The sequence below is a fragment of the Sus scrofa genome, chromosome 3 (assembly GCF_054392235.1).
Source record: "Sus scrofa isolate SSC_HxYL_T2T_F1_AM1 chromosome 3, Sscrofa_HxYL_maternal_Yorkshire_Landrace_v2.0, whole genome shotgun sequence".
Lineage (NCBI taxonomy): Eukaryota > Metazoa > Chordata > Mammalia > Artiodactyla > Suidae > Sus > Sus scrofa.
The window spans coordinates 99,161,283-99,183,422 of NC_139385.1; the positions used below are offsets into that span (position 1 = coordinate 99,161,283).

General features: G+C 38.7%; 2 protein-coding genes and 1 long non-coding RNA gene across 6 annotated transcripts in view; 1 reads left to right on the forward strand and 2 right to left on the reverse strand.

Moving 5' to 3' along the window:
• Positions 1–22,140, reverse strand: part of ACYP2 (acylphosphatase 2) — a 195,623-nt gene that overhangs the window by 37,685 nt on the left and 135,798 nt on the right. The gene's annotated exons all lie outside the window — the stretch shown is intronic.
• LOC146404797 (uncharacterized) lies at positions 2,436–7,968 on the reverse strand. The gene is made up of 2 exons (XR_014841965.1): positions 4,667–7,968; positions 2,436–4,361 (listed from the first exon to the last, which is right to left on the reverse strand). It is a non-coding gene; the product is annotated as an uncharacterized LOC146404797 (long non-coding RNA).
• On the forward strand, positions 8,086–9,019 carry TSPYL6 (TSPY like 6). The gene is given in 4 exon segments (XM_085016192.1): positions 8,086–8,252; positions 8,352–8,416; positions 8,419–8,639; positions 8,641–9,019. Coding segments are annotated over 4 exon segments (735 nt in total). The 3' UTR covers positions 8,923–9,019.

Here is a 22,140-nt window from a genome sequence, read left to right on the forward strand (position 1 = left end):
CTGAAACCCACAAAAGGAAAAATAAACTGTTGGCTCCTCTTCCAGTGTTCTCCCCACATCCTCCAACCAGGTAGATAAAGAAAACCATAGCATTCTTTTAATTCCTTTCTCATCTTCTAAAATGATCTTGATATTTTTGTTTCCTTATAAAATGGGGCTTCTCTACTAACAAGTTACTATTAATCTTCTCCAAAATAAGTTAATTCATCTAAGGTTCAAGGATGCCTGCCGCTCCCCCCCAAGTTTGTTTACTTTGCTGCATTGGTTAATTCCCACTTGTCTAACCCAACACTCTCTCCCTTCCACTGGTTTCCACCACTGACTTTAAGATGTAATGGCCCCTCTCACTGGAAGGTAAAAACCTCTAGCTGTTCCCCTATCTTATTTCTTCCCTTCACACCCAAGCTTCCGGAGACAACAAATCCCTATTGAGTCAAATGGAAACTCTGACTTTGCTTTCAGACATAATAATGACCTTATTGGGTGCCTTTCTGTGCCAAGTGCTCTTAGAGGCCTTAAATGTTTTTTCTTGATTAAAAATACATGAATAATAATTCTAGTGTCAACATAGGATTGTGATTTGAATATGAAAAAAAATCATTGTAACAAAAAAATGAATAATTCATACTCATTATAACAGATGAAAGAATACAGAAACAGATAAAGACAGCACCAATATCTCCTCCACCCATGGTTCCACATCTATTTAATCATTGCAACTATCATTAGAGACCAGAATTATTGACCCCATTTTATAGATGAGAACCCTGAGGCTGAGAAAGGCTCAGAGTATACCCTGCAGTGGTCAATAGGAAGAGCTTCAGGGTCTGATTACCTGGGTTCATTCCTTGACTTTTCTGTTATTATGTGTCCATAAGCAAATTACTTATTATTTCTGTGCCTTAGTTTTTCTACCTGCAAAATGAAGGCAGTGTCTAGTTCATAGGGTGCAGTGATGTAATGTGCTCAAACATAAAAATATTGCTGTTTCCAAAGGATAAAAAAGATCAAAAAGAAATTATTTTTAAATGATAGCTGAGAAGAAAATTTTAGGGATTAGAACAAAACTGTTCACCATTCTGCTACTAGTGTAGAGTCTGAAAAAGTTTTGACAGATGCTGGAATTTCTGCCCCTAGACTACGCTCTTTAAGCAATAATGACATCATCAATGCGTTTTGTTTTTTAAGATCACTTTTTTTTTCATTTTATTTATTTTTTAATTTTTGTCTTTTTAGGGCTGCAGCTGTGGCATATGGAAATTCCCAGGCTAGGGGTCAAACTGGAGCTACAGGTGCTGGCCTACACCACAGCCACAGCAACATGGGATCCGAGCTCCATCTGTGACTTATACCATAGCCCATGGCAATGCCAGATCCTTAACCCACTGAGCGAGGCTAGGGATTGAACCCACATTCTCATGGATCCTCGTCAGATTCTTAAACTGCTTAGCCACAATGGTAACTCCCACATTGTTTTTTAAAAAAATCCAATAACCCCTATTTCAATTTTTTTATTAAATTTTATTCATTTACTATATTACCAATTTTGTTATTTTTAGTAATTTTTATTTCAATTGCAGTAGAATGATTATGTATGTTTAACATTTAGATACTATAAACATATTTTATATAACGTTTTGACCTAGAATTTAAATTTTGTAATGCCTCTGTGTATCCCTAGCTGATTTGGTCAGCCTGCCATCTGGTTCTACTCCCATGCTATAGATGTTAGCCTCTTCACGGTTTCATCAGGCACAATATGTATTTGCTCTCTATGACGGCTATAGCAAAAAATCACTTAATCATAATTATTAACTTTTCCAGAGTAAATCATTACCCACACCCTAGTAACCCAAATATTTACATCCTACTTACATCCTATATGCTATTTCTAAGAGGCAGTAGAGATGACTGCAGTAAAGCTACTTGGGTAATCATTCAAAGCTTTTTTTTTTTTTTTTTTTTTTTTTTAAATTTCTAACCATCTCCTTTGCAAACACAGCTTAATGGACTTTCAATGGGAAACAGAGGAAATAAACAAAGTGTATATCTCCTCCTCTTGTCTCTCAACATTCCCTTGAACCTTAAGAAAGTAACCTACTGAATCGGCCCCTCGGCTTTCTAAACTGGGTGGCCTAGCCCGAAGAACAAAAATTCTGTATGTTAAGACACTAAACAAACACAATTGTTTAAAGAATTTAGGTTGAGAATGAGCGATCCCTTTCAAAACAAGTAAGAACCAAACAACAACATTTGAGGAGTCAAAGAAAAATAAGACTACACAAATCACACGCTCTCTTCACTCCTCTTAAACATTAAGTCTATCTTGTAAAACAGCATGCAGTTTCTGTTTAATTGTGAGAATTTAAACACTTCACAATTCTATGATGTACCGATCTGTGGCTAAATTTTATTCTGCCCAAGAAGCCATCTTCTTTCTTTACTCGTATTTCTTTTTTTCTGCCCTCCTGTCCCTGGCTGACTAGCTTCTCAGATTTTGTACTAGGTCTTTCTACACCCCTTAAAATTTTTTTCTATGATTAGAATGCTTCAAGCGCTGAGTTAAATTCATTATTTTGTTCTTTTCAGGAGTTTCTAGTCCATACTCTAAGACACAACACAAGCAGAATCAAAGACACAAAAAAGAATAACATTTCACAATGAACTTGAAGACTATTATCACTACTCACTTTCCAATTTTAAAAAATACATGCATTCCTTATTTTTGATCAGTTAATATATGTGTGACTTTCTTCTGAACACTTTAAGGAAAAAAATAATAATACAGGTTCTGTGACATTAAGTAATATGAAATTTTTTTTTTTTTAATGGCCACACCCATGGGATAGGGAGATTTCCAGGCCAGGGACTGAATCTGAGCTGCAGCTGTGACCAACCCCATGGCTGCAGAAACACTGGATCTTTTAACCCACTGCACCCAGGCAGGACTGAACCTGTGCCTCTGCAGCAACCCCAGACGCTGCAGTCAGATTCTTAACCCACTGTACCATGGCAGGAACTCCAGCAATGTGAAATTCTAAAGGTGTCTGCATTCTGACTAATTTAGCCAAAGGTGGTGGTGTTATATAATGAACCTTGGTCCCAGAATAGAGACCCAGCTTTAAATCTCCTGAGTTTAGATCACCTAATGTCCTGCATTCTTGCTACTCTCATGCCATTTTCCCTTGTTTCTCATTTCTCTTTGGTCTTATCTTTCTGTATTTTCAATATCCACCCAGGCCTCTTGTTTCACTGAGCCCCTCCCCTACAATGACCTCATCCTCAGTGTCCCTCATTAGAGCCCACATTGGATGCATGAGCAGGGTTCTAACCATCCTCTACTGTCTACTTTCAGACCACTGTCTCTCAGCCCCTAGCTCACTCTGGTATTTGACTCCTTCAATTCTCTGGCTCTTCCAATCCACTGGTCAGGCCACCTTCTCACTGTTCCTCATTCCTATATGTCCTCTATTCCTCCAGTTCAGATTCTGAGATCAATCGTTATAATCATTCCCCTACGCTTCTTGCTTCAGCTCTACATCCAACTCTACTTACTCATGTTGCATCTATAAACTGAATGCAGCTGAAGAACAATTCACAACCATGCTGATGTGGCTCACTTCAAACTCATGATCTTAATGCTGTTTGACAATCACACCCTATGTCATAGTTCAGTCACTCTTCGAGTCTCTAGGCAACTGTTTCCTACCTCTCTCTCTCCAGAATCCTGCTGCCTCTCGCCTCATCCTCACTCTCACTTGAGTTTAATCTTGCTTTCCCCTTTGCCTCAGTGTTCTCAGTAACCCAAAGAGAATTTCATAGATTCCAAGAAGAGCTTATCCACTTCCATCCACTGGCTCACTACTACACCTTCACATTTTGCCCTTCTGCTCGTTCCCATAGGTGAGCTTGTTGTGCTCGTATTAAAGGCTGACTCCTTCTCTTCTTGGGCACTAGATTCCATTTGCTTTCACCTGTTCAAGGACATCCCCCCAATGATTCTCCTTTCTCTCTCCTACATCATTAATTTTTGCTCCCTGTTCATTCACCTCAGCATGCACACATACTTCTTCTTCTCCCATTCTAAAATTGCTTTCTTTGCCCCACTTTCTCCACCAGCCATCACCCCACCACTTCTTCATAGCAAAACTTCTCAAGAGTTGTGTATACTTGCTATTTTCGCTTGTTCCCTTCTGGATTTTCTTCTGAACCCATTACAGCCAAGCTTTCACCCTACTACTCCTCTGAAACTGTCCTTGTCAAGTGACAACTCCGTTTATTTCCCTTTGGGGCAAGATCCTCAAGAGAATTATCAACATTCACTGTCTCCAATTTCTTTCCTCCCAATTCCCTTTAAAAACCTATGCTGGAGTTCCCGTCGTGGCGCAGTGGTTAACGAATCCGACTAGGAACCATGAGGTTGTGGGTTCGATCCCTGCCCTTGCTCAGTGGGTTAACGATCCGGCGTTGCCGTGAGCTGTGGTGTAGGTCGCAGACGCGGCTCGGATCCTGTGTTGCTGTGGCTGTGGCATTAGGCCGGTGGCTACAGCTCCGATTCAACCCCTAGCCTGGGAACCTCCATATGCTGCGGAAGCGGCCCAAGAAATAGCAACAATAACAACAACAACAAAAAAAGACAAAAGACAAAAAAAAAAAAAAAAAAAACCTATGCTGACCTCTATCACTTTCATTATAAAATTTCTTGGTCATTTCTCATTTTACTTGACCTGTCAGCACATCACACAGTTGAACACTTTCCTTCACATGTTGGCTTTCAGCACACTGCACATTTTCAGATTCCATCCTACTTGACTGGTGTCATTCTCGTTTGCAGGTTCTTCCTCTTCTCCCTGACTTTGTAATTTTGGAGGCCTGAGGGCTCAGTCTATTGCTACTTAACACCCCTGGTGTTTTCATCCAGCTTTAAATATAGCTTTAAATATCATGTATGTTCATCATTTCCAAATTCATATCCCCATCCCAGACCTCTCTTGTGCTCCAAACTCACAATGCCTACTTGGTATCTCAACTCTGTCATCTACCAGCCATCTCCAACTTAACATGTCTAAAAACAAACTTCTGATTTTCCTGCAAAGATCTTTTCTATCATAACCTTCCCTGTCTCTGCTTCTGGCCACTCCATCCTACCAGCTGCTCAGGTCAAAATCCACAGAGGCATCCTTGACTTCTGTCTCTTATACCCCATATTCAACTCACCATGAAATCAGACTGACTCTACCATCATACTAAATCCACTACTCACCTCCATTGCTACTACCTGGTCTAAGAAATATCTTTCACCTGGATTACTCTGTAGCATCCTAAAAGATTTCTCTATATCTACCACTGTCTCCACACAGCCTATTCTTCAAGGAGCCAGAGTCATCTATGCAGAACATGGAGTCAAATTTTGAGTCCTCTATTCAAAATCCTGTAGTGGTTTCCCATTTTGCCAAGAATAAGAGCCAAACTTCTTACAGTTTTGTTTAAGACTACTTGATCTGGCTTCTCTCTTTCTGCCTGATTCAGTCACACTGATCTCGTTATTCCTTGGATACCCTAAGCATGTTCTTGTCCTAAGGCTTCTGATTAGCTCTTCTCTCCACCTAGAATGCTTTACTCCAAAATATCACTTAGCTAATTCCATCATTGTCTTTGAATCTTTGACAAAAATCATACCTTTTCAATGAAATTTCCTCTCACCACCCTCCTTAAAACTGCCATCTGCTCCCCCTCCCTTACCCTCAGGACTCAATCCCCTTACTCAACTCTATTGTTTTATCAATAGCATTTATGCTTTCTAATGATTTGTTTACTTTTTATTATTATTGCCTTTCTCCTCTTTTAGAAACTCCAAGAGGGAAGAAATATTTGTTCTGTTTAACAATATATCCTAAGGGCCTAGAATAATGCTAGGCATGCTACTGGCACACAATATTTGTTGAATGTTTAATAAAGAAATAAATTATGTGTTCCTTAAATGTAAGGTAGTATTTGTCTCAAAACCATTTAGCCTCATGCTATTTTTGTAGAAAGGGGTTTTTTCTTCCCACTCTTGATTCAATTTTATTTTGTTTATTTATGTCTATTTAGGTTTCTCACCACATTTCAGTGTAAAGTTATACCTTCACCTCAGTCTGAAAAGGTACTGGCGTAAGTCTGTCCAATATATTTTCTTATACGTCTTTAAGTTACTGCTGTTAACTGTATTTTTCATTTAAAATATTATCTTCTCATTACTAATCTTTGGTTGACACTCGTTATTGTCTTTCAATAATTTCTCCTCTTATATTCATCACTACCTCTTCTCTTTCTTTGTCCTAACTCTGCTCATCTTGTACACACTGCTAAAGTTATAGTCTGTGATAACTACAGTGCTCAATAATATTTGCAGATTTCTTCCCCTTCCAATCTCAGAAAGGATTATACTTCACTGATCTTTTGAAGCTGGGCAAGGCCATCTGACTAGTTTGGATAGGTCACTTTTAATAGAAATATCTAAAAACCTATTCATGGGGAAGGGATGGTTTTCCACGTCTGTAGCATGTAGAAGTTCCCATGTCAGGGATCAAACCCACACCACAGCAGTGACCTAAGCTGCTACAGTGACAATGCTGGATCCTTAACCTGCTACACCACAAGGGAACTCTGAGATGGTCTTTTCAATATACACTGCTTGGTCAATTAAATAACTGTATGGAAAAAATGAATCTTCACCTATATCACACCATTTGCAAAAGCAATTCTGAATGATTTTCAGATATAAACGTGAAAGCTCTTAGAAAGGCAAGGTTTCTTAGGAAACAAAAAGCAGTAGTCTAAGGGGAAAATGACAAACTGGAATATACAAAGATTAAAAACTTTTGTTCATTAAAAGACACCAAGATAGCAAAAAAGCAACTCATAGAGGGAGAAGATATTTGCAACACAAGACATGAAAAAGGACTTGTATCTAGTGGATTTCTACAAATCAACGTGAAAAACTAGAATATGCAATAGAAAAATGGGAAGAAGACTGTGGATGCTTCACATACAGAGTATATCCAAATGGCAAAATCAAAACCACATGAAAGGGTTCAACTCATTAGATAGTAAATGAAAAATTAAAACCACTGTGTAACCTTATCACACATGCACCTGAAAAGTGAAAATAAAAAAGATGGCAGGAGTTCCCGTCGTGGCGCAGTGGTTAACGAATCTCACTAGGAACCATGAGGTTTCGGGTTCGGTCCCTGCCCTTGCTCAGTGGGTTAACGATCCGGCGTTGCCTTGAGCTGTGGTGTAGGTTGCAGACGCAGCTCGGATCACGCGTTGCTGTGGCTCTGGTGTAGGCTGGTGGCTACAGCTCCGATTCAACTCCTAGCCTGGGAACCTCCATATGCCGCGGGAGCGGCCCAAGAAATAGCAACAACAACAACAACAACAACAAAAAGACAAAAAAAAAAAAAAAAAAAAAAAAAAAAGATGGCAGAAGCTACAGAAATAAGCTCTCCTGAGGCTGAGAGTGGGTGTCGTGAGACTAAATGTTGAATATCACTAAACTGTAGGGTGGGTCTCCTAAGACTCAAGGGTAGCTGGCACTAACATGCTGTTTTGCATGAGTATATCTTTTGTGAGGAAAAGAGAAGCCAAAAACAGCTGATCAGGATGCCATCAACACAAGCAACTCCAGTGGGCAATGAGGAATGAGGGATCCTGCCACTCCTGCAACCTCACTACCCTCCCACTGTGCCCTGGGAGGCCTAGACCCCCAGCATTTCCCAGGTGCTTGTAGAGGAAATCGGGGTGAGGAAGGTGATGGTGGAGACAAGTGAGGACAGCATGGAGATGGGGGCATTCCCACCACCCCAGCTTCTGGAGGAGGCGGTGCACCCCAGGACCCCACAGACTCTGGCCCTACTCCCCAGATCCTAGTCCCTGGGCATCGCAGTCATGAAGCTGCCAGAGCTGGGCAGAAGGAGCCAGGCCACTCATAGAGGGTGGGGAAGCAGCCTCTCCCTCTGTTTTAAGCCGACAGCCACCTGAGCCGGCTTTCTGCATGAAAGTGGTGGGTAGAAGGCCCTATGAGCTTGTGGCATGGGGAGGATGGAGTCTGAGCTGATAACTGGGGTGAAGGGCATGGAAGCAAAGAATGAAAGGGGCACCATCTTCTCAGAAGCGATAGAGGAGGAGGAGAGGGTTGAGGTGATGAAGCCAATGGGTGAGGAAATGGAAGCGGCAGAGGAACACAGGAGGGTGAACACAGTGAAGTGGTGAGGCAGGGGCCCCAGCCATGAATAAAGGTCCCCACATGACCCCCTGGATGCCATCTGTCTGCAGCTAGAACCCCACAAACGCTGAGGCTGACTGGCCTTCCTCCAGCTGGAGCAGAAAATGGGGCGCCTGAGTCAACACCATTTACAGTGGAGGAACCAAAGCCGAGGAACTTCCTGGGTTTCTGGGTCACTGCCTTTCAGGACCACCCATTGCTCCCTGCTCTGATTAGAGGCAGAGACGCAAAGATGTTCTGGTACTTAACCAATTTGGAGGTGAAGGAGTTCAACCATCCTAGGATGGGCTGCAAATTCAGGTTCTTCTTTTGAAGGAAGCCATACTTCAGAAACAAGTAGATTATGAAGAAATACAAAGTCAAGATTTCTTGCCCAAGTGGTGCCTCTTTCCACCCCAATTATAGGGCATATGGGCCATGAACCCAAGGCTTTCCTTCATAGGAACCAAGACCTTACCACGTGCAGATTCTTTGCCAGGTTTTCAGACCACAGCCTTCCAGAATCTGACAGGATTGCTGAGATTATCAAAGAGGACCTCCGGCTAAATCCACCGCAATACTACCTATTGCATAAAGGGGCCCATCTAGCTAGACTCTGCCAGTTAAGGGAGATAGTGGAGATATCCAGGCCCTCTGAACTCCCATCTGGTTAACCTTTGTGCTTGGGAATACTCCCACACAAGGTCCTCTACCAATATCCTGCTGGACCTGGGCCTTGGCAACAGCAAGGATATGACTTACTGTTTTTGTGCTGACCTTTCTGTACCCTCCCTCCTCTGAACATTCAGTGCTCTCAATTTCAAGACTGAGATCTCGGTGGGTGTGCTGCTTCACTTCCACAAGGTCTTCATGATGTTCTGCATTAACATCACATGCTGCACGGTGGTGATTCACACTCTTCTAGGCTGGGTAAGTGATGCTGTAGATTGCACCATCTTTATCTGCATTGCTTGGACCCTGTTTGCTCCCAAGGCTTCTGGTACTTACTACCACCTGGATTTCCAGCTATGTCTAAGAGACTGTTTTACTCATTCTGCTCTGCACATGGCTTGTGGACAATTGCTGGGCATTAATAATTGAGAACAGCAAAGGGCCACTTGATCTCTGTGATTTATACAGTTCCATTGCTCTTCCTGCTCCTCTGGTCACCAATTGGTGCCTGCTACTGGCTATGCCAACCCACTTAGGCTGGATAAACATTTTAGACCATTGTCAGCTCTATCTTCTGTTTTTTTTTTTTGTTTTGTTTTGGTAAGTAAGGATCTTCGAAACTGATGGTAGACCCCAATTTCCTGTCAGCATATAAAAGATCTTCCTATTCTTCCCCTAAAAGACTTCAATTCCTCGCCATCACTCAGGAACCCTACTGGCTGTCAGGCAAGTGGTTGAGGTGACAAGAGATACCCTGTTTGCATGGTGTCCTTACCAAGTACCAGCTTTCTCAGCCTCAACCAGGGAAGCCAAAGAAAATTTAAATACTTTTATTTGCCTCCCTACCTCATCCTGAATATGATGAAGCACTGGCAGTGCCAGGGTAGCTGTACAGTTTCTTTCATCTCCCTTTCTCTTATCTTTTTTTTTAAAATTTGTTTCAAAGAATCTGCAGAAGCAGGCTTTTCAGTTTAACTTGGTTCTTTATCATTTCCAGAGGCAGCAAGCTGTCTGGTAAAGATGACCAACAGATCCCTTACTCCCTCTCACCTGCCAATAGCAAGGTCTAGATGGTTTAAAGGAACACAGATATACATGGGATGAATGGGTGGGAGAACTAGAGAGGTTGTGGTGGGTGTCCTAATCAGGAAAGATGAACAAAAGGCCAGAGGCAGAAATGAGCCAGGGGAAAAACTGGACTAGAATTAAGAATGGATTGGCTGAAAGCCTGCAAGGAAGGGATACCTTCTCTGTCAGTGGTGATGGGCGGAGAAATACTTTTCTCAGGATTGACATGGAGGAGTTAGTTCAGGTGTTTACTATGTTGCTGAAAGGAGGGTTCTTTATAGAAATACAATGGAACTTTGCATGTTTCCTCTCTTGTTTATGTATAAGATTAATATTGTGCCCTTAATTTCACCAGTATTTAGTCAAACCCTATTACTTTCCATTTCTGCTTACTGGGAAAATGCAGCTGTATAGATTTTCTTTTGCTTTCAGTTGGGAACATGTGGAAGAATGTTAATCTCTTTCCTGTGCAATATGGAGACTTTTGTGAATATTCATAACAGTTTTCAACTCATTTCTGTTCAAACTGATCTCTGGAAGTATAATTTGAATAACTTGGTCTTGTCAGATTCTGAAGTCTTCGGAAACTATTGTCTTTATGGAAAAATAATCTACAAAAAAATTGTGGCTGACTGTAATTGACAATTTATCCTGGTACCAAAATTGACAATTTATCCTGGTACCCACATAATAATTGATGTATCTCTATTCCTCAATAGCAAAAACACTTATGAGATTGCTCTACAAAATTGGAAGTGTTATCATTGGCATACTTTCCATCTTTCCTTATATGTATGTTGGTAAACTAAAACCATGTCAGTGTGAAAAAACAGAACTAAAAAGATGGAAAATAAGGGTGGGAAAATAGAGAAACCAGAATGTTCATACACTGCTACCGGAAGAGTAGCTTGGTACAAATACTTCAGAAAATTGTTTGGCAGTATCTGTGCACACCCTCTAATCCAGCTCTGGGAATATATCCAACAGAAATGCATATATATATTCACAACAACATGCATAAAAGTATTTATAACAGTACAATTCTAATAGCAGACACTGCCCCAACATCCATCACGAGTAGAAAAAAAGGTTTTCTAAATATTCACACAATGGAATACTATGAGGAATAAAGTACTGTGCCTCCATGAAATATGTTGTGAGCCCCAAAGGCAGTCCCCACGTGCAATAATATGAATCAGTCTCACAACATGAGGTTGGATGAACGAGGCCAGACACAAGAGTACATGCTATGAAATTCCATTTATACATGAATTTTAAGAACAGGTAATATTAATCTATGGTGGTAGAAGTTGGAATAGTTATTACTCCAAGAACAGTGAAGGGTCTGAGATTTTACCTTGCTTACAAACTAATGTTAGCTTACCTAGTTAATGGACGTGAGAGACAAATAACCTTACAACTCAATAGCTACTGTCAGTATCACGCCAGTTCCTTGAGCCCTGCTTCTTAATTATGCAACATGAAGAAAGCTAAGTGACACCTGCACACATAGTGAACTGCATTACAGAAGAGGAACCCTGAGTTTAGGGAACCTCAGTCTTTTATAATGGGAAGTAAACATGCCTACCCTTTGAAGGGAGACATCTTTAATATAATAAATAGTATAATAAAGGAATAATAAGACACAGTTTATTTAAGGCTTGGCAAAACTACCCTTTTCTCTGGAGAGAAACATCTATCTCTTTTCCATGTTAGATACATAGGTGTATTCAATTTGTGGCACTTCATTGAGTTGTATACTTGTGAAGCATACTTTTCTGTGTGTATATTTAACAAAATATGCTTTCTTTTTTAAAAAAAAAGGAGTTCTCTTGTGGCACAGCAGGTTAAGGATCTGGTGTTGTCGCTGCAGCAGCTTGGGTCACTACTACAGTGCAGGTTCAATCTTTGGCCCAGGAACTTCCACATGCAGTGGGCATGGCCAAAAAAATGTTTTTAAAAGAAATCCAAATTTAAACCCACCACTTTTTCTCTGAAACTTCAATGCTAGAAAATGACTGGCCAACTTAAATGCTTCTGATCTAAATTTTAGGGTAGGTTTTAAGTCCATATTTAGAATTCTAATAGGATCATTTATTATACCACAAATGGTTAAAATCCATTTCCTGGGGAGTATGGGATGTTTATCTAGGTATGGGCCATCAACCTTTAGTATTTATTTATTTATTTATTTATTTATTTTTAATTTTTTTATTTTTTGCTTTAATCAATTTATTTATTTTTTTTTATTTTTTTTAATATATATTTTTTTTTATTTTCCCACTGTACAGCAAGGGGACCTTTAGTATTTATAGTGATCCTGCTCATTTGATCAACTGACTTTCATCAGAGTTGAACTGTAAACAGTTTATTAATGATGGTTGTGATGGTTCATTTTCAAAGCTCAGTTTTTCCAGCCAAATAAACTATAAGACCTACATATCATTTAGTCCTGTTGTTCAGCAGGGATGATGCTATTCTGAGAATTGGCCCTATCGGATACTTGCTTTTTAAGATGGTCTTATCAAAGTTTAATATCCTTTCTTATTAGGACTCCCTCTATTGAGGTATAAATATTTCACTGAGTTAGAAACATAATTCCAAACTATGACTTTGGCACCTACCATAGAAGACTGCTGTATTAACAGCAACAAAATCTTCTGTAAACTAATGAAATCATTTGGTTTGGCTTATTTGAGCAAAATATTTCCATTTCTGTATATAAGAAGGTATTTGGAAACAATAAGGATAATTCAGTGTTGAAAATGGCAGTTTTTTAAATATATATAAAGACATGTAATAATGTACAAGATTAAATTATTGCCTTTGAAACATAAGGTAGATTTAATTAGGCTTTTTACAATTCTTACTCTCAGTTTATATCACACATTATAATTTTAAATGGCATCCATATGGATGGCTTGCCCTTTATTTTCCAACAGCAAAATTTTCTCTTTGCTGTTGGTAGCTCAAAGCATAAGAGACACAGGATACTCTGATTTATGTAGAGATCCAAAGTTCAAGTATAGTCAGTCTTACTAAGAAAGTTGAGGATTAGAAAGATAGTAGGTAGAGTTTTTTTTTTCTTATTTAGCATTAGAGTCAGGAACATTAAATAGGGCACAGTTATATAAGTTGGAGCACCTGGGTTCCAAAGGGCTCTGCCATAAACTAGGCAAACCACTTAATCCTAAAGATATAGTTTTCCTCATCTTTTTAGCAACAGATTTGAAACATCATTCCTTCTAAATCTGAGTATTTACTTACCCCTTAAATATAAGCTTTTCCACAAGGTTCTGTGGCCTCTCCGGGTTTATTCTAACTGTGTTCTTCCTGGGCAACCTCAGCACTTTCAAAGCTTTTGCCATCATCTTTGACAAAAGGACTCAAATTGGAATCTCCAATCCTTACTCCTAGATCAGGGATTGGAATGTCCATTTGCACAATGTTTCCAGCATTGCTTTCTTTCCCTGTCTATTTTTACTTCAACATCTTGTATTATTAGAAATATCCAGAATTCTGATCTTTCTCGTCCCCTCATTCTCACTATTAACAAAGTGATCTAATCCCTTCTGTATAACTATCCTTGTCAACACACCATTGTCTCCAGATGAAAGTCCTAACACCCTACTATTGCATTCAAGGTCAGCTACAGCCAAGCCTCTGCTCAACATTCTTGCCAGACTCCACTCATGCTGGAGTCCTTGCTATTCCCCTTGCATCTGTGCCTTTGCTCATAACATTCTCCCACCTTGGATTCTCTTCCCTACCTCCACATCTTTGGAAATCCTACCATTCCTTCTAATTTTAATTCAAATGCCATCTCCTCTAAATAACTTCTAAAACCTCCTACTTCCCATAGCATACACTTTGTAGCATTTATTTCATACAGGTTTATATTTAAGTTAGCTGTTTATATGTGCTAGTGATATATATCTTTGTCACCCAGTTTTAAGTTATTAAAGGGCCCAAGATCGTGTCTAGGTCTCTTTTTCTTCTATGATGAATAAGACACAGTCCTTGTCCTCATGCAGCCAACAGTCTAGCATAGGAGACAATAGCCAGTAAAAGAAATGCTAAAATAAAAGCAAGCACAGGGAGATATGGGACCATATAAGAGGATTACTTCCCCCACCTGAAGGTTAGGGATATCAAGGAAAAGCCTATATTATTATATAAGAGGTACCTTTTAAGTTCCTTTCTAGACACCCTACAGGACAATAAGCTTTTTTACTATAAGGAATCTTTTAATCTATATATCCCTAATGATACATTTTTTATATCTAGGACAAATTGGGCACTCCAAAACTACTTAATGAATGTGTCAGTAATTTTTATTGACACATTGAGTCCTTCATAGCTCTAAATGTGTAGAATATATATCACATTAGTGTTTTGTATTAGTTTTTAATTCCACTTATCAGATGGTCAAAAAATAATTGGCTATTAAAAACTAATAAAAAAGGACAGTAACATAATTTTAGGCTTGAGGTTTTAGGTAAGTGTTCACTGCCATGGCTGCTCAAATAATTCCCAAGAAAGAAGAGCCAGGGCAGGCTTTAGTCAGATCCTTTCAAGTACCTTTTTTCTAAGGAAGGAGGCAACATTGATATCTGAGCTGTTGTGCATTATAGATCCCAACTGAGTCAAAATTGGATATTTGTTCCTTGATCTCGAAATTCATATGATTTCAAGAAAAACAATAGGCTTTATTACTAGCCCTTAACACTAGGCTACACTAATAATAGCTGTCATTTATTAAGGGCTTACATCATGGTACTACTGTGCTAAGCACTTTATGTGCATTATTCTCTTCATTCCTAAACAACTCCACAACAAGGTATTCCCATCTCCATTTCACGTATTAAGAAAATGGGACTTGGCTGAGATTATCTTGTGTCCAGTCACCCAGCCAGGACATGGTAAAGCCAGGAATCAAATCCAGGTCCGACTCCAGAGTCCAAACACTATGCATGGATAGATATGCCCATCTTAAGTAGAAAATTATCAAATTCATTTGCCAAATGGCTAAGATTTTCCCTTTTGTATACAAATTTTCTTAGCATATAAAATATTTACTAATTTTGATGTTTATTAATGAAACTTACAACACTTCAAAGTCAGAAGTATGGTACCAGTAACATATAATTGTTTGTTTTTTCCTTTAAAGACTGTAAACATATTATGACCTAATTTCTACTGAGATATGAATACCACCCACAAATGAATATAAGACACAATGGCATTTCTGATACATCTACTGTTGGATCACATCCCTTTGCTAAAGGCACCATCACAGCTGAAGCATATTTTCAGGTGTTCAAGTGGCTCCGACAAGCTTTCTACTTTAATTACAGGAGTAACCAGCAGCATCTGGAAGACAACGAACTTTTGTCCAAGACAACCAAATAGCAAAGGTCTTTTGGGTGGGGAAGAGATTATGTCACTGTCTAAAAATCCTTGACAAACTTGGCTCCTCAGCAGTGAGGAAGAATCCAGAGCCAAGCAGCATTTGTGAGGTCCCAAAGACGTGATGAAATGAGAGGGATAAAAATGGGAAAAATTCAAGGAAAGTGCACAATGGAAGAGAAAAATAATCATAAAATTTTTTTCAGTGTTAGTTTCATGCACACCAAAGAACACTGAAGTGAGACCTAAGATACAATTATTTTAAGTTCCTGCCTTTTTTTTTTCTACTCTAATTTTGAAACGTCTGTGAGGAAGTGATTAGAATTTATTACTGTGATTGGAATTTATTATTTGTGATGGGAGGGAGGTGGACTAGAAAGTCTTCGGTTTCCTTTTAGAGCTTTGATCTTATTATGCTAGGGAGGCTGCACATATATGCTCCTGGGGCTTCATTATTTAGAAATGTGTTTAAACGTAATACAGAAATAGATGGGTACCCTCTTAACTTTATATAATATACCCTGGTCCTAAAGTGACCATCATGCTTACTGGGCAACAGTAGAGGCCTTCCCACTCAAGTTAGGAACAAAGAAGGATGTTCACTTGCCGCAACTATTCTTTTTCAGCCACACCTGTAGCATGCGGAAGTTCCAGGGCCAGGGATCAAACCCACTCCAGAGCAGTGATCCAAGCCACAGCAGTGACAACACTGGATCCTTAAGTCACTGAGCCACCAGGGAACTCCCACTTGTCACCACTATTACTTTTTACTGTATATTAGACAATATAGTTAATAATAAGAGAAAGAAACTAGATGTACAGAAATTAGAGAAGGAAATAAAAACTACCACAGTTTTGTGATCATTATGGAAAACCTGAGATATTCAAGTCAGGTTGAACAAGTACTACAAATAAAATTCAGTAAGGTAGTATGATACAGGATTAATATATGGATATCAATACATTTCAAGTGAACAGTGAATTAATTAATTAATTAATTAAGGGCCACACCAGTGGCATATGGAAGTTCTCAGGCTAGAGGTCGAATTGGATTTATAACTGCAGGCCTGTACCACAGCCATGGCAACGTGGGGTACCAGCTGCGTTTGCAATCTACACCACAGCTCACAGCAATGCCAGATCCCTGACCCACTGAGCAAGGCCAGGGATGGAACCTGCATCCTCATGGATACTAATTGGATTTGTTTCTGCTGCACCAGAACAGGAACTCCCCAAACAGTGAATTATTTACTTACTTACATGTTTGTCTTTTTAGGGCCTCGATCACAGCATATGGAGGTTGCCAAGCTAGGGGTTGAATCAGAGCTGTAGCTACCAGCCTATGCCACAGCAATGCAGGATCCGAGCCACACCTATGAACTACACCACAGGTCATGGCAACACCGGACCCTTAACCCAATAAACGAGGCCAGGGATTGAACCCACATCCTCATGGATGCTAGTTGGGTTTGTTAACCACTGAGCCATGACAGGAACACCTCGACCAAACAATGAATTTAAAAGTGAAATGGGGGAAGCTTCCATTTATAGTAGCAACAGTGAAAGATAAAATATCTAAGAAAAAACTTTAGGAATGTGTAAGATTTGCAAATACAATTTTAAAGCATTCCTGACATAGACAAAGACTCATACAAGGGAATAGCATACCAAGGAAGACTCAATGTCATAAAGGTGTCCTTCCTAGGCTAATGTGGAAATTTATTGTCATTACAATTACAAAGTCAAAAATGGAGGAGGGGGTGGCGGGGGGAGAAGCAAATTCCAAACTACATTAAAAGAAAAAAGAATGTCAAGGAAACTTCCAAAAATAAATAGAAGTGAATAAGTTTATTTCTTATCTTTTCTTTCTTTTTTTTTTTTTTTTTTTTGCTTTTTAGGGCTGCACCTGTGGCATATGGAGGTTTTCAGGCTAGGGGTCAAATCAGAGCTACAGCTGCCAGCCTATACCACAGCTACAGAAACGCAGATCCAAGCCAGTCTGTGACCTATACCACAACTCACAGCAACGCCAGATCCTTAACCCACTGAGTGAGACCAGGGATCAAAACCACAACCTCATGGTTTCTAGTTGGATTTGTTTCTGCTGCACCACAATGGGAACTCCAAGAAGGTTATTTCTACTACTTGTTATAAAGCTACAATAATTAAAAGTATAGTCCTGACACAAGACTAAACAAATTAATCAATAGGACAGAACAGAAAGTCTATAAATAGACCCCAATGCATACATAATTTGATGTATGATAAACACAGTGTCTCAAATCAGTAAGGAAGAAATGGACAACTGAAAAAATTGTCTTTACAAAACTGGAGACATTTTTACGAAAATTAAGTTGGATTCGTACCTCATGCTATACACCAGATAAATTCCAGAGGAGCAAAGTTTAAATTTTAAAATGTAAAATACTATGAGAATCCAATTTACCATTGCATCAAAAAGAATAAAATACCTAGGAATATAGGTACCTAAAGAGTCAAAAGACCTATACTCTGTAAATTATAAGACACTGATGAAAGAAATCAAAGATGACTCAAACAGATGGAAAGATATACCATGCTCTTGGATTAGAAGAATCAATATTGTCAAAGTGACTATAGTACCCAAGGCAATCTACAAATTCGACACAATCCCTATAAAGTTATCAATGAAATTCTTCACAGAACTGGAACAAAATATTTTAAGTTTTGTATGGAAACACGAAAGACCCCCAATAGCCAAAGCAATCTTGGAAAAGAAAAACAGAACTGCTTGGATCCTGCCCTGCTGTGATGTAGCTCCAATTTGATCCCTAGCCTGGGAACCTCCATATGTGGGTGCAGCTTTTGCAAACAAATAAAGATGAAAGAAAAACAGAACTGGAGGAATCAGGCTCCCTGACTTCAGACTATACTACAAAACTACAGTCATCAAAACAGTATGGTACTGGCACCAAAACAGAAATATAGATCAATGGACAGGATAGAAAGCCTGGAAGTAAACCCAAGCACCTATAGTCAATTAATCTATAACAAAGGAAGCAAGAACATACACTAGAGGAAAGAAAGTCTCTTTAATAACTGGTCCTGGGAAAACTGGACAGCCACATCTAAAAGAATGAAATTAGAACACTCTTGGGAGTTCCCATTGTGGCACAGCAGAAACAAATCCAACTAGTATCCATGAGGATGTGGGCTTGATCACTGGCCTCACTCAGTGGGTTGGGGATCCAGCATTACCGTGAACTCTGGTGTAGGTCACAGACACAGCTCAGATCCTGTGCTGCTGTGGCTGTGGCACAGGCCAGCAGCTGCAGCTCCAATTCTACCCCTAGCCTAGGAACTTCTATATGCCATGGGTATGGCCCTAAAAAGCAAAAAACAAAACAAAACAAACAAACCCACAAAAATGAAGGAACATTCTCTGACACCATACACATAAATAAACTCAAAATGGATTAAAGACCTAAATATAACACCGAATACTATAAAACTTAGAGGAAAACATAGGCAGAATACTCTTTGACATGAATTGCAGCAATATCTTGTTTGATCTGTCTCCTAGAATAATGAAAATAATAACAGAAATAAACCAATGGAACCTAATTAAACTTAAAAGCTTTTACAAAGCAGAGGAAACCATAAAAAAAAATGAAAAGACAACCCATATAATGGGAAAATATCTTTGCAAACAAAGCAACTGACAAGGGATTAAACTCTAAAATATATAAACATCTCATGCAACTTTGTATCAAAAAATGGTCATAAGATCTAAAGGACTTTTCTCCCAAGAAGGTAGATGACCAAAAACTACATGAAAAGATGCTCAACATCACTAATTATCTGAGAAATGCAAATCAAAACTACAATGAGTTTATCATCTCACACCAATCAGAATGGCCATCATCAAAAAGTCTACAAATAAATGCTGGAGAGGGTATGGAGAAAGTGGAACCCTCTTACACTGTGGTACGAATGTAAATTGGTACAACTACTATGGAAAATAGTATGGAAGGTCCTCGAAAAACTAAACATAGAACTATCACATGATCCAGCAATCCCATTCCTGTGGTTTTCCAAAGAAAACCATATTCAAAAAGATACATGCACCCCAATGTTCATTGCAGCATTATTTACAATAGCCAAGACTTGGAAGCAACCTAAGTGTCCATTGGCAGAGGACTGGATAAAGATGTGGTACCTAAAATGGGATATTTACTCAGTCATACAAAAGCATGAATAATCCCATTTGCAGCAACACAGATGGACCTAAAGATCATACTGAGTGAAATAAGTCAGACAGAGAAAGACAAATATATGATACCACTTATATGTGGAATCTAATAAAATTATATAAAAGAACTTATTTATAAGATAGAAACTCTCAGATTTCAAAAACCAATTTTATGATTACTACAGATGAAACCATTGTGGGGAGGGAGGAATAGGGAGGGTGGGAATAACATATACACACCACTGTATAAAATAGATGATTAACAAGAACCTACTGTATAGCACAGGGTAATCTACACAATAGTTTGTTGTTACCTATATGGGAAAAATGAAAAAAATATATATGTGTATGTGTGTATATATGTTTATGTATATATAACCAATTCACGTTGCTCAACACCTGAAACTAATACAACATTGTAAGTCAACTATACTCCAGTAAAATTTTTTAAAAATACTGTGAAAACACAAGGGAGAATTTCTTTGTTAACTTGGAGTGGGGAGGCCTTTCTATTAACTAAAATTTGGAGGCATAAAGGAAAAAATTGATAAATACTGATAAATACAACTGTTTGAAAAAAAATTTAATCTACATGGTAAAAAAAAAGAATCCACAATAAAGTCCAAAGAAAAATCACAAACTAAAAATACATAAATTTATAACAAGCAAATTTTTAGAATGGTGAGAAAGGATGTATGCCAAAGGGTTGCAAGTCTGATCTAGAGTTTGCCAAAGAATGCTAACTTCAGATTTTACAGTTGGCCGTCCATATCCACTTGTTCCACACCCAAAGTTTCAACTAACCACAGATTGAAAATATACTGTTTTATTCCAGAAAGTTCTAAAAAACAAAATTTGAATTTGCATGTGCCAACAACTATTTACATAGAATTTACAGTGTATTAGGTATGATAATAATCTAAATTATACAAGAGGATGTGCATAGATTATCAAACACTACACCATTTTATGTAAGTGCCTTGAGCATTCTCAGATTTTGTATCCATGGGGGTCCTGCAACTAATCCCACTTGAATACTGAGGGATGACTGTACACTTAAAGAACCAAGCAGGAGTTCCCACTGTCATGAAGCAGAAACAAATCTGACTACTAATTATGAGGTTGCAGGTTCGATCCCTGGCCTCGCTCAGTGGGTTGAGGATCCAGTGTTGTGGTGAGCTGTGGTGTAGGTCACAAACTCGGCTCAGATCTTGCGTTGCTGTGGCTGTGCCATAGGCTAGAAGCTGTAGCTCCGATTAGACCCCTAGCCTGGGAATCTCCATGTGCCACAGGTGCGGCCCTAAAAAGCAAAAAAAAAAAAAAAAAGAACCAAGTATATGTCAAATATCATCCAATTTTCCATTTTAATGGAGGAATCCAATAACCATACCACCACTGAGACAAAATGAGTAGAAAACCCTGCACTTGTCTCAAGGACATCAGTGATGGGCAAGGTCACCACATGATTACTAAATTCTCTAAGCATATTCTATTTACCAAGCCTGGAGGTTTCCATCTTATTTGATGCTATGATGTAATTGCTGCAGACTGTAGCAGTATGTATGGCTTTACACAGATTAACTCAATTGTTATGAATACGGCAAACCTGTGGTTACCTTCACCAAGCATGCAATGTAGTCATATTGCAGCACTGCGTCTGCACTCTCATTAGGCCTTTTATAAATATGTAGGTAATTTCTCCAATTTACTGTTATTTCATCTGAAGTATTTTCATACTCAACACAATATATTTGATGAATAACTGGTCCAATTGGATATGGTTTATCTCTTGAACAAAAACTTTATTTCATCATTCAAGAGAAGAATGTAATTACTTCCTATCTCAAAGAGAAAAAGAAAGAAATAAAACTGCAAAACTTTCTTTGCAATATCTCCCCCCATTTGATTTCAGATAGAAACAACACAATTATATCACAGGTTTCAATTAAAGAAGTTTGAGGGAACGCCTAGGGTCATTGCACCTTGAATATTTTCAGTTAATTTTTTTCAAGTTAAGCCTTCCTCTTTAGCACACTTAAAATACATTTAAGAGAACATACTTTAAATAAATTTATTGATAGAAGGTTTCTTTCTTACGTTCAATATCACACTTGAATAAGCTGGAAATTTTAGACCAGTCCAAGAACATACTTGCTATTTCCATGGAAATTTGGATAAGGGTCAGCTGGCACATGTCATAAAGTTTCCCATGATATACTAATATTAGAGATTAATTCAACTTATAATAATTGAATTAATTAAAAGTGTTTCCATTGGCAGGCCCTGGGAGAGGGGATAAGTTGCTCTGCTCTGGTACTCCTAGCTCTAAGGGTGAAAAGAATATATTCTTTGGATCATGTCTACAGCATTTTCTCTCCAGCTGAGGAGAAAAGAACAAAAATAAAGGCTACCAGACTGAATGTGAAGATTTTACCAAGAAAAAAAAGTGCAAAACCTCTTTACTTAAATAAGAACAGAAGTTCATCCCTTTGGCCTAAATGTTTTCTTTCTA